We start from the raw sequence: 14,153 nt of genomic DNA on the forward strand, positions 1-14,153 counted from the left end.
GACCCCCGCGGGGGCTCTTCGCCGCCCCCTGCGCTGGGCAGCATCGCTCAGGACATGGTAGCTGTCCACATGCTTAAGCTCTACGAGAAGTACAACCGGGAAGGGAGCCGGCCCGGCGACGGCAACACGGTCCGCAGCTTCAAGGCCAGGCCAGGTAAGGCGGGCCGGGCGCGGGGGGCACCGCCAGAGCCCCCTCGCTCCTCTTTCGCGTTAAAGTGACGGGTTTGCGCCGAGGCTGTCGGTGACTGCGGGGGGTGTCACGCGGGGGGAATACCGGGGGGACCCTTGCTAACTACACGGACACGCTGTCTCCCCTCCGCTCTGCGGACGGCTTCCCACCTTCCCCGGCTCCACCGGCTCCCTCCCCTCCCCCGGGAGTATCTGCAACAAGGTATCTCCCTTCAGAAAGCCTCCGTTGCTGCGGATGGAAGCCATCGGCAAGAGAAGCGCTGTGCCCGGTGCACGTCGCACCGGGTCGAAAGATCCTTTCAGAGGTACTCGGAGCATAAACTAGTAGCGAGTGCTCCAGCCGCAGGTCCTCTCCTCAGGCTCTTCTCACAGGCTCACAAGTTTCTGTTAGGAAGAGTGCCGCCTACGGGACCGCCTAAAACTGCTCGGGATCTTAAATTCACTGCGCTGCCTAAACCTGAGAAGACAGATGTCTGACCTCCCTCTCCCCAGCTTCACTTGGCTTGATCATGAGGGTGGAAGAGCATATATACTGCGTCGCTTTCATTATCCCAGTCTTACTTCAAACCAATAAAGAGGAGGTTTGCGTAGTTAATACTCTTTAAATTTGTCATCCTTTAACAGGGAAACCCAAAATACCTTTTCTGGAAAATGTTTTCCTTCTTTGGTTAACTCTTACAGACTATAGCTAATATCTTAGCTCTTAAGATAAGAATTGTATCAGTTTCTAGAATATAATTTTTGTTACATTGCTGGAAATATTCTTTTTTATAGGCATGTCTGATAGATGAATTCAAAACTTGCTTTTGTGAGTTTCAATCTATTTCTCCTACATTTAAGTCTCATGTATAGAATACAATGCAGCATGGAGTGTTTTAGGGAATGGTTACTATCATATCGCACAATAACTCATATTCTCTAGTGCACCCAACTTAATTTCTATCCTATGTCAAATGTAATATTAAAAAGTAATCGTATTTAAGAAGGAGGAGATACCATGGAAGGGTAAGTGGCTAATGAAAATGTGTAGAAATCTAGGAGTTAGGATGTAAAGCAATCGCAGACCCTTGGGAGAGAAATTGTCATGCTTTCATCATTAGCTAGCAGCTGCTAACTAATAGGGGTTAGGAAGGAACTTCTGCTGTGGATGGCTATTCCATGACCTCCTGCTATCACTCTTACTTTTCTGTGAACTGAGCAGCTGATACTGGCTGCTACCCAAGGCCCTGGACCACAAGAGTGATTTGGGAAGAATGCAAGGATTGCGCTATATTTTGCTTTTTTCAATTCATCTGCCAAACAAGTTACTTGCACCTCAGTGGTTTAAATTCTGGTTTAAAACACTAAAATAGCAGCACTTCTTACCCACAGATAGACTGTACTGAGCAATTACAAATCAATAGTATTTTGCTCATCTATCAGATCATGAAACCAAGGCAGAGATGCTTGGAAGTAACTTGTCTTTCTATGCAATGGAAATAAAGCACACCTACGTCCAAAACTCCTGTCTCCTGTGTCCCATCTGTGTATCTTCCCTACTGGATCCTGTCTCTCCCCAGTAACATGGCATGAAAGCAGAAGCTCCTCTGCGATGTTCCTTTGTTATGACAATAAATTGTATTTCCTTGTAATTCATCAACCTAGTGATGAACAGTCTGAAATGAACCATAGAATGACACAAGATGAGGGAGTGGAGAAGAACCTTATCTGGCAGTATGTTTTTCTTTATCTCCTCCAGGAAATTCTAGTGTTTTCTTCTGAAATAAGAAATCGGCATGTTCTTCTTACAAGACATGTGGAATGTCTATTCTTTATAAAATATGGATAATAATTCTGATCCTACTGAGATAAGCAAAACAGGCTACACCTACAATAATTTCCTTTTCATTATAGGAAGCAATGGACCTACTTTTTTTTTAAACATGTACCTTTCAGAAAATCTATAACTTTCTGTTCCTATGCTGCAGCTTAAGGCTGTTTATTAGGGGATGCTTGAGCATCAGTATTAGTTATGGTTGTCAAGATGAGGGCTCCAGAGGTGCAAAATGTCGGTCCAGACTTAGTTTGCTCCTTTGTCATACTTATTACTGAGGTCTCCTCAACTACACAATTGTATTGCAATCCTACATATCCCTTACAGGGTATTGATGGTGTTGACTGGCTTATTGAATATGCAACATTTCTCCATATTCAATGTGAGGCACTTGCTATATATAGGCATGTGCTATTTGCACATGTTCCTCTAGCAGTACTTACCACTTCAGGAAGAGTGCTTCACAAACATCTGATCACCTCCTCCCAGCTCACCTCTACATGTGTTCACAGAAGTTCATTACTTCTCTGATAAGGAGCTGAGAGAAAGTCTATGAAATAATTTCTCAAGTTCTTTTTTTCTTTAGGTGCTTTCCAGTTTTCAGGGAACTTTGTAGCTTTAGAAAACAGCACCAATTGGCTGAAGTCAGTTAGACAGTCAAGTCATAAGTGGTTTGTGACCAAATGTGAAATATTAAGTTATTGTCCAACTTTACCTAGGTTGCTGAGATGGGGGGAATTAGTTTTCATGGCAGAAATCTGCTGCCTAAGCCATGAAACTTCCCCATAAATTGATTCTTGCAGCTCAGGCTCATTCGCTGAACACCATCCATCCTCTGTGCTAAATGAAGCAAAGGCCTTGCTGAACAGTAGAAAATAGCAGCCATTTAATTAAGACTGTATCATAATGCATATGTGCAAGAAAACCAAATTACAGGGAACTGTAATTCTGGCCTCTAGAGCCTTGCTTTAACATAATTTCATAGCTTACAATATTTTAAATGGGGTTCTTTGCATATTTCTTTCTCACAAATGTGTTATCAGAAATACCATGTAAATCTGTTTTGCTAATCTTCTCTTACTGCAATGCAACATTCTCCTATGTGGATTACCTACTAGAGGCTAACATTTTCTTTCCTTGGCCACTTGCCTTTTTTTTCTCTACCAATCTCTTGCGTGTATCCTCCAGGCATCTTGCCTGTATTCCTAACTTGAAGCTGTCTGCAGTGATCAGAGGTAGATACAATCAGTAAAATATTGACAGCTTTAATGTACACAGCTAGTACAATTCAACTCAGAGTAGACCTGGGAAAATGTAACAATGTTTGCTTGACAGGTTGGTAAAAGCCTGAGTGATCTGATGCAATGTGATAAATATGACTATGCTCTATCCAAAACTCAAGACTCCTCAGTTCCTAAACAGCCTGTACTTCCAGGCTTCTGGCTTTTCAGTAGCTGCAGATTCACAGATTCTTATTCTGTTCTACAAAGAATTTTGACTTTTGAAGGGTTTGTTTCACTCTAGAATGCAGAATTAATTTAGATTAATTAAAATTCCCTTTCTCTGAGCTGTCATTGCAAGTTACCTTCCCATCTGAAACCCTGGGACTCTGCTGTTTGAAACGCCTTTATCCCAGTGATGTATATGTTTCACAGTCATATCTACAGAACTGAGGGTGCTAAGAGCGTTCTACTACTAAAAAAAAAAAAATTAAAAATTTCAACTATACACAGCTCAGGTGGGGAGAGGCAGCGGATAGACTTCTTTTCTTAAAAATATGCCTTCTGAAATGAACAAACATTAATAACAGCCTGCTGTTCTAAAGGAAGTACTATGGTTATTCTCTTCCTTGGTCTGAAAAATAGGCTGGCAGCCTTCTGAAATTTCTATGCTTCAAAGACTTGAATAGAATCTAAACTCTTAAGTTTTTTCATAGTATGAGCACCTGTGCATAAGACTAGTGTTGATTAAAAGTTTACTGATAGGAATCCTGCCCTGAACTGACAGAAACAAATAGGTTCTCATCACAGAATACTGTCTCTGTTAGCCTCTCTGCCACCTATGAAACCATTATGTGGGCATCAGTACAGGCTGTTCCACTTCACCGCATCAGGAAAAAAATACAGATGGTGTAGATGGAAACTGCATTCTATACTTAGACAGTCTGAAAGTACAGATGTTCATGTGGGCCTGGGATTAATGAACATCCTAACCTGCTGTGGTTTAGTCCAAATGATGGTTCTATCCAGCATGAACAGGAAGACAGCAAGCACCAATTGAGTGAGATGTAGCACTATTAATTTCCATTTTTCAAATGAAACTGTGCTTAAAAGGAAGAACATTCTGACAGGTGACAGTTAACAGTACTGCCTTTCTGTTGGTGACAAAGTTTCTGTGGCTCATTATCCACAGTGCATTGAAAAAGAAACCTAAGTGTTTCTGGAAAACTGGCTGTTGGGTTAGTTGGTTTTTTGTTTCTTTTTTGTTTTTTTTTCTCCCTGCTGCCAGAGAATTTCCAGGTATGTCAAGAAGGGCTGCCAGAGGGTTTGTCCACTTGAGTTAACTAAAGATGCAAACTTACCCACTGCAGTCCTTTGATGCATTCTAAGTACCAGTCTGAGCTTGGGAGAACAGGAATCACTTCTTGGTTCTGCCACCACTTTCCTGTATGCTCTTGGGCTAGTAAAAAAAAAAAAAAAGGCAACTTTTCACAATGATAGACTGTGAATGCATGGTCTTTTGATTCTGGGATTACATTTAACATACTAAGAGGGGTTTCTACTGTTCAAATAAACATGGTGTAAACAGTTCTTAGTGTGAAATTGCTCCTCTTCTTTGAGAGTAGGGTAGAGATGTAACCTGAGCACAAATTGTTCAACTAGCTGTGTCAACAGAACAAAAGAAGCTGTGTCAAATAGAGTTTGAATTTTAAGAATCAGTTCATATTCAACAGTAGTTGTCACTAACTTCAAGCAGATCAAAACACAAGTCCTAGAAACCAAGTAGGTTTCACAGTGCTCTAAACAAAGCTCCTACATGATGTATACTGGAAAGGAAGATTGCTCGTAAGAGTAACAGCCCCAGAAAATGTGTCACACTGCTTACTTCCAGCCCCCGTGTGAAATGTCTCTTGTGCACTATTTATGGACGATGAACTTCATATGCTGTTGCCCGCAGGCTTAGCACCCAGAGATCTTTCAGGAATTTTTGCAGTCAGCTTTAGATTAGACCATCTTGAACATAAACTGTAAACCTGGTTTTCAGCTAGTATACCGAGTAAGGTACCGTTCTGAGCTCTGCCACGGGCAAATTGGATAGCTTCTCTGAGCTTGACTTTGTTATAAAGGAAATAGAAGCAAGGATTGCTTTTCTTGCCTGCCTGGAATGAAAGGCAGTCTGAAACTGAAAATCTCTGGGAAGAGGTTTATCCCTCATGTATACAAATGGTGCCCAGTGTGTTGGGCACTCACGATGTTATTGTAATATTGCTATTAAATATTGCTAGGGTTTTTTCCCCCTCTTATTCACCATAGTTTTAAGATGAAGTGACAAGCTCACTATACCAACTGATTTGAAGTGGGTAAGTGAAAAGCAAAATTTGTTAATCCACTTATATAGGAATAAGGGTTTGACTACCATTTTTCATCCCAGATATTTATCCATGTTTTCCTTGCTCTGTTGCAGAATTCTTGGCCCAGAAGCCCTTGTACTGCTTCAATCTGACATCCATGCAGGATTCAGAGATGATCCTTACTGCCACTTTCCACTTCTATGCTGACAAACGCCCTCGGCACCGGGATGTGTTTTGTAAGCGGTCCAAGAACTCATCCTGCCGCCTCCTTCACCTGCCCCCGATCCTGCGGCTCAACCTCATTTTCCAAAGCATTCACCAGAATTCTGCCTATGGACTAGTGAAAGGGAACATCACCGTGTTTCTTCAAAGGCGCGGGGCTTGGCATGCAAAGGACATTTCACACATCATAAAAGAATCAAAACGGGCTGGAGAGCTCATTCTCTGCGCTGAGCTTGATTCTGGGGAGAAACACCAGGGCTTCCCTGAACAGGTCGCCAGTCATTTACCTTATATACTAGTTTATGCCAATGACCTTGCGATCTCTGAACCTAACAGTGTGGCAGTCACCCTACAGCGTTATGACCCATTCCCTTCCAATGATGGGGACCCAAATCTATCCCCTAATGCTTCTACTGATACTCGAGTGAGGAGGGATACGTACCTCTCTAGCTCTATTCAGAACAATGAGTTGCCAGAAGTAGATTATAACAACAATAAATACAACAAACATGACATATGGGAGAATGCCTACAAGTCCTTGAAACCAAAAGCCTCACGCAAAGACCGAAGGAGAAAAGGGCAAGAAAATACAGAAACACTCACAAAGTCTCAGGTGCTAAATTTCGATGAGAAAACAATGAAGAAAGCAAGGCGAAAACAATGGAATGAGCCAAGGATTTGTTCAAGAAGATACATGAAAGTTGACTTTGCTGATATTGGCTGGAATGAATGGATCATATCTCCCAAATCATTTGATGCCTACTACTGTGCAGGGGCATGTGAATTTCCAATGCCCAAGGTAGTATGCCTTTTCGTCGTTGTTAGCTTGCAAACAGTAGATCTAGTGTTCTGCCTATCCAACTACTTTCTTAGTTAGATTTTCCTTTAGATTTTTACCTTTTTCACTGTGTTCTGCTTCCTTGTTCAGCCTAAATCATTTAAGCAATAGCATTTCCATCAACTTATTCATCAGAGTGCAAAAAGACTCCAAGTTATCTTTAAATGTAATCTGAAGAATAAGAAAAATCTCTGGTTTATCTTACAATTTCTCATCCTGCATCTTGAAACAGTAACATAAAGACTTATGCAGCTTATTAAAATATGGTTACAGACACTAAAGCATCAAACTACTCTGTTGTGGTAGCGGAAGTATAAAGTCTTATATGCTAATAATAAAACAAGGTGCTGTACCAGAGTATTTCTGAATTCCACTGGTAATAAATACCTTAGGAGAAAAATGCAGAGTAGTGACACTGAGGTATTTTTAAGTTTAAGAAACTGCTTGTCACTTTGAAAATAAGAATGCTGGTTAAGCTAATAGTTGTGTCTAAAAATTCTCTGGTGCTTTTTTAATTTACTAAATTCTTAAAATTAAGATAAATCCTGCTGGAACAAAAAAGTTGATTTACCTTATGTGGCTGGAAATGCCAAATGGCTGGCTGTAACACTAAAGCTAGCGTACTGAATTCCTCCTGTAGAAGCAGCGTGAAATTTGCTAATAGAGAGGCAAACATGAACTCCTGCTCCAATGGAATTTTGATTTGGCCCACTCCCACTCACTTGCTCTATGGCAAGTAGTAGAAATTTTGGCAATCCTATGTAGCACAAGAATTATTGACATTTCATAGGGCTTTCAAGTAATGGGGGAGGGGACCATTTGAAGCACTGCATAACCTGCATGTTCAGAAACTGTCATTATTTTGCAATTCTACCTACAAATGGCCTGATTATTTATTCTTCTGCCATTTTTGCACGTGGTCACTCGGCACTTAAATAATGGATAGTGTTTTACAGCAGAAAATTTCAAAGCTCCAAGACAGGAATCTGCCCTACTTTACATACAGGGAGATTGATTTATGTTTGTGTTGAAATAAGTAGTATGATTTCAGGGAGAGTCGATATGCAGGCTAGTTTAAGTCCAGGAACAGCGGAAATCTAGACATCAGGGTGGGGTGTACAAATGTGACCACACGTTCCTGTGTAGTTGGCCAATGCTGAACCATCTATACATAAATTGATACATGGTCTGGTAAAAATTAAAGCCTGCACAGGCTCACATACAACTTCACTTTTTTTTTGTTGTTGTAGTATAAAGAGATCATGCAACACAATCACCACTTTACTTATCCAAAACAAAACACGGCCTGGGAATATGGGTCCTCTGCCATAGACCCACAGTCTAATGCACCATTTATAAATACCAAAGCCAAAAAAAAAAAAAAGATGATACATTTAACATATCTGACTCCTTGTGAGCAAAACAGCATGACACAAAAGCTGACAGAACCAAAAGAGTGGATCCATTTCTAGCTGGAATAGTTAAATAAGCTTATATTGCTGACTTATTTAATGTCTTATCTAGAAATACTACTTGCTATATAATAAAGATTTCCTTGTAAATCAAAAACCTTACTTTAGTTCTCATTTTGATATTTGTTTTCTAGATAAATTAATGTGGCTGCACTAGCATCTTGGTGCCAAAAAAAAAAAACCAACCAAACAAAAAAACCCAGAGAAATTTAAAACTAAATCACAGATACAGAGATTTGGGGATTTTTGGTTTGACACACTCTTTGATTGGGTTTGATTTGGACAAGGTCTATTTTTTGTTAGCTTTGTATTTTTAAGAGGGGAAAAAAATAAAGGCAGATTCACAGCTGTAACTTTTTTAAATTGCTGTTTCCAAACGAACAGAGATAACTAGGATATCAGCATGAATGAAGCTTCAGGTCAGAGCATAAGAATTGCTAAATATTATGGAGGGAGAAAGAGCTTCTGTTCTTGCATATATACTCTAAGTCAGGAAAGCATGCATATGATCTTGGCACTCGTAAGTCAAAGGCCAGATTAAGGCTATTCATGAAGACTTGGTCTACACAGTCAACCTGTGATGGACAAGAGATATAACTTATTTCCAAGGTACTCTTTTGGAACTGTGGAGATAGAATTATACTTATATACCTGGCATGTTGAGAATCATCACACTATGATTTTTTTTTTTTTTTTTTAAGTATCAGTACATCACTCTACATCTACTTTACATCTACTTTAATAACTGCAATTCTTGATCTAGATACAAAACAGCTCTGGTACAAATCTTGTCATAGCAAATTCACCTACCTTACTGCTGAAGTTCTTATTCCCTGAACTGTGAGAGGGAAGACTAGCTCGATGATCTTAAAGGTTTTTTCCAACCTAAACGATTCTATGATTCTGTACGGTTAATAATGGCTGGCTGCACTGCTGTGTTTGCTAAATAAATGCTAGTCCTATGTGTGGTAGAAGTAGGTGGGAAGATATCGTTTCCCTGGTCTACAGTAATTACAATTCTCTTGATTTCATCCTTGTAAGTGTTATCGGTTCATTAGTTTCATTTTGAGAGTTGAATTCAAACCTGAAAACAAAACTTTCCTGAAGCTAAGAAGTATTGCTTATTAAGATGGGGGGGAGGTGTTTTGAGGGGCAAATTAATGATAAAACAGAATTTAAAAGGGGTGTAAGCCAGGCAGAAGGGGAGGGTCTAAAGTATTTCAAGCCTGCTGTTCAATTGCTTTTCAGCTACATCACCATCCTTCTGTTTTCTGAGGCCCAAAATGTTCCTAAACTAGGATTGCCCTAGAGGTTAAGAACCTGGCCTGCTGTGTATAACTTAGTGGCCAGCATTTAAAACATTAGCACTTCCTCAGTGCCATCACTACTGGGCATTCAACTAATTATTTCAAGCTTTCCACTTTAGCACATTGGTACAAAGGCTAATGTGAAGCCTAGCCCAAGATCACTGAACACCCACGCCAGGTTTCCAGAAGGGCTGGAAAATTCGGAGCCTGGCTGGATGTGGGATGGGTGTGCTGTCTGGCTCGGCTGAGGCAGCCAGATTCTGTACAAAGTAATAGTCCATAATAAGCGTTTTTCTCTATAAGCATTTTTGTGCATAGTGTATACACTTGCAGGCATTAGAAACCTAATTAGTGCTGTTGTCTTGGTAGACAGCTGCTCACGCTAGACTTTGCTCACATCTGTTTGTTCCTTGCAGATATTAGAGACTGGAGAAGATCCTAGTTGGGTCTTCTACAGGTTCATATCCAGTAAGTCATAATCCTGTAAGTCAGTAACTGGCACTGAGGGCAACGGTGGCTATCCACTGCATGGGGTCAACAAATTCTGTTTCAGTAGTACATTAAGACCTGTGACTGTTTCAAATAACAATATGAAATGATAAAGGTGCTAGGAACACTTCAGGAGGTTTTTCATAAAGGTGAAAGTAAGAACTTGATTCTGGAAGCTCTAGTTCTTTGAATTTCTAAACTCTGCAGTTGCTTAAGCACACGAAAGCTATTTCTGTCTCTCTCTCGCTGTCCAGATTTGCTGACATGGCCAACGTGGGTAGAAGCTTATTTCTACCTCACATAGCAGCTGTGAGACTAATTCACTGCTGCTTGTTTGTGGATAGCTTTGAAATCTAAAGATGAAGGGTGGCATGAGAGAGCAAGCTGTTGCTAATTATGCCAACATGTGCTAATTACAGAAAGGCACTTTCCAGGATTGGTCACTTGTTGGGACTCGGCTATAGGGATGCTGTCTTGAAGCCCCAAAGGATCAAGGATGGATTTCAGAGTTTCTCCTTGTAATGGCTCAAAAGAGGTTGCTTTAGTTAAGGAACATCTGAAAGCCTTAATAGCAATTAAGGTTTGGATCTGATTTGCTGATATGTTACACTTAAAGCAAGTGTATCAAAACGCAATTATCCTAAAAATAGCTCCTTTGCTATACCCATGGACTACATAACTTTTCACGTTGAAATGAAAAATGATGTTTTGCATACACTCAACTATTATTTGAAACATAGAGAAGATACAGGAGACATTAATTCTTCTCACTTGAAGTATCTGCTTCCATGTGGCGGTGTGCAAAGTCCCTATTTGTTATTCCACAGATGTCATTTTCCACCCAATATACAGCTATGTACCAACAGTGATGAAAGATTTCATGTGTCACATATACCAGATGTGTGCAGAAAACTCATGAAACTGTAGCAAAAAGCCTGATATGACTAACACAATTTTACTACTGTCACTGTACTCATTTGCTGGCACAGTATTCAAGCATGACAACTGAACAGGAGTCACTGAGTCACACCACATGCCTCAGTGGTGTGTTGCATGCCATACTATTGCCTCGTGTAACTGGAGCACACGCATTCCGTGCTATGCTGAGGTAATGACAAAGAAAAGCTGTCACTCCGTCACCGGTAAACCTGTGCTTGACTGTATGTACCTCAGGCAACAGAAGTGGTTAAAACTGTTTAGTACTGTTCAGTTGCTCAGACTACAAAGGCGAAGTATAGCTTGTGAATAAAGGCTAATAAAAAAAAGTTACATTTACCTACTAAACAGTATACTATTTACATATCTTAACTTTTTCCTTTTCTTATTCTCAGTGCTGTTATGCTTAATGGCTGCCTCCTCTTCTCAAATAGTTTTCCTTGTGGTGTTTACTGCATCCAAAAATCAATGGTAGAAATAAAATTGTGGCTCAGTACCCTGAACAGTATATAGATGTAAAGCTGCTGTGAAAACTCACTTCATACTTTTCCTGCCCTCCCAGCCTTTTGTTTTCTTCTCCCACTTTGAGGCTAGCTCAGGGGAAAAAAAAAAGCCTGGTGAGGAAGGCAGAGGGAATCAGACAAAGGCTATGAAGTACTTGTTTGTCATGGGGTTATGATCAGAAAGGCTCTGTCAGGTTGTTTGACTATTCTAGAGTAACTCCCCCCTGCGGACACTATTTCTGGAGCACTCTGCTCTTCTAAAAGAGAGTAATTACTCCAGGAAAAAGTAACTCATTCCAAGTTAGCGTACATGAGGAGAAATACTACTGGAACATAGGGACAGTTATTTTGGAAATACCTACAGTGGCCAATTTTCCAAGCCAGACAAGAGGTTAAGAAAACAAAAGATAACATCTTACAACTGGGAAGTGTGCCCCACCTTAGTCCTTTTCTCCTGCATGCCTGCCTCCAGCATCTAGTAGGTGCAGTCAGGGACATTCTTTCTTCAGGCTACTGACTGCTGGCTGTGCCACCAGTGCCCTCCTCTGGTATTTACGAAGGCAGCATAAGGAACACAAAATATCTGCTGGGTACACCTTGCGCGGGAAAGCTGGAAGTGTGAGGGACTGACCGTGCTGCATGGTCCTGTGATTCAATCACATATATTCACTTCTTTGAGAAACAAAAAACCACAAGTGTTGTCATTTTCCAAGTCCATCTGGAAAAGTGACTGCTCATAAATGAAGCGATAACTGTTTCCTTCTCTGTTCCAGATTGTCCGGCCATCAAATCATGCTACAATCCAGAGCATCGTAAAAGCAGTAGGAATCATTCCCGGCATCCCAGAACCCTGCTGCATTCCTGACAAAATGAGCTCACTCAGTGTCCTGTTCTTAGATGAGAACAAAAACGTTGTTTTAAAGGTATATCCCAATATGTCGGTTGAAACTTGCGCCTGCCGATAAGTTCATACAAACACATCTTTAATTAGACCTGCGCATCCTGCCCGACTACACTGGGAAAGTTGTAAATGGAAAATGAATCCACTTGTGTTGATGAACGAATTGCAAGCCTACAATTCCTCTACAGAAAGCATGTGGGGACACTAAAACGATACACATGCTCACCTGGAAGGATACGTCTTACTGTCACCATTTGTCTTTCATATTCATCTTCCAGGAATTCAATACTTTTACAAATATCTTCCTAACCCACCTAGCCAAGACACCTGGTGTTTAGAGAGAAATTTAAGTAAGTGTAAAGTTTTCCATAATCAAAGGACTAAAATATGTTTTTATATGCTATTTTTCTGACTATTTTATCTCTTCAGTTAACCAAGAGGATGGGAAGTGAACTTGCAAAGGCAGGCTTATTTTAGAGTATCACTTTGGTACACAAATCAAAACTTTTTGCCTAAAACACTCATACTCTTAATCTGCATATTTATACTGAAAAATGCTGTAATAAAGGGCTTAAAATGTATATTTTCTTCAGGATGCAAGTATAGTGCACCGCATAAGCTTTCATATAAACAGTATGTTAATATAGCCATTTTTGGTTACCCTTCCCTAATATATAATTTGTTCTACAAAAGACATATGTAATATCCCACACTTTTGGTTTGCTGGATAATTTCAGGTTGTTAAACGTATTCTCTAAGTAACACATACTATATAGTAATATGTTGAAATACTAAAAATAAAATAACCAAGATTTATATTTTTGTAAATTATACTTTATATCCTCTAGATTGTTACATGCTTTTAACAAAAGCTAATAAATTAAAGGTACAGTAGTATCTAAAAATAGTTGAATTGTCTTTCTATAAATGCACTCTGTTACATTCTGTTAATTAGATGGAAACATGTAAATACATGTTAAGCTTGTCATAATGCACCTCAATAGATTAAAGACAGAAGGGAATACTAAGATCATCTAGACCGACCTCCTGCATAGCACAGATCAAAGAATCTTGCTCAGTAGTTTCTGCACCATGCATTATGGAACTTCTGTTTTGAGCTTGGGAATGTCTTTGAAAAACATGCATAATTTTGGCTTTAAAGATTTCATGTGACAGAATATCTCTACTGGACTACAAGTAGTTGTTCCAAAAGTTAGTGCTCTTTGTTCATATGCAGTGGCTTAATCCTAGTCTGAATTTGCTGAGCTTTAGTTTCAATTCACTGGATCTTACTGTAACCTATTTTATTAGATCCCTTTTATCTATTATCCAAAATACTTCCACTGTGTATTTTTAGTGTATAGAGCAGGGTCAAATTACATTTTGGCTAAGATTTAAATAGGTACTTTGATTTCTTATTCTAAGCCTCAAAACAATTTCTCACAGCTCTTTTCTGAACTCTTTCCAGAACTTTCATTAACTTTCTTTTCCAACAATGAACATCAAAATAGGACACAGTATTTGGCAGTGGTTCCGTTAGAACTCTTTATAAAGTCTCTGTTTCCCTCTAACTCCTGTACAATCCTCTGTTGATACATTTACGGTAGCCCTTGTAACTGCAGCACTCCTTCAAGAGCTGATGTTCCATCATTGTGCCTGTCAATCCTCTTTCTCAGTGTCCCTGCGTGCCAGGGCACACTTGCCACATATTCCATTTTCACCCACCTGCTGTACAATAGCATAGGCAGACCAGGAGTGGAACAAACTTCTGAAGTCTGTGAGGTAGCACAGAGTGCAAGATACGGAGTGTTTCCTTCTCAAGAGACAGTCTAACCTTCTGCACTATCTTATCCTATTAAGAGTTGTATTGTTTAGGGAAAGGATGCTACACACACTAGCTTCTGATGAATGA

General features: G+C 40.0%; 1 protein-coding gene across 1 annotated transcript; it reads left to right on the forward strand.

Moving 5' to 3' along the window:
* GDF10 (growth differentiation factor 10) lies at window positions 1-12,305 on the forward strand (the record flags this gene model as incomplete). Its single annotated transcript, XM_009320650.1, has 3 exons — window positions 1-154; window positions 5,687-6,594; window positions 12,114-12,305. Coding segments are annotated over 3 exons (1,254 nt in total), but the record flags the coding sequence as incomplete, so codon positions are not given.
* Between the last annotated feature and the right edge of the window lie 1,848 nt (window positions 12,306-14,153).

Source organism: Pygoscelis adeliae, unplaced genomic scaffold (assembly GCF_000699105.1).
Source record: "Pygoscelis adeliae isolate BGI_AS28 unplaced genomic scaffold, ASM69910v1 Scaffold190, whole genome shotgun sequence".
NCBI lineage: Eukaryota > Metazoa > Chordata > Aves > Sphenisciformes > Spheniscidae > Pygoscelis > Pygoscelis adeliae.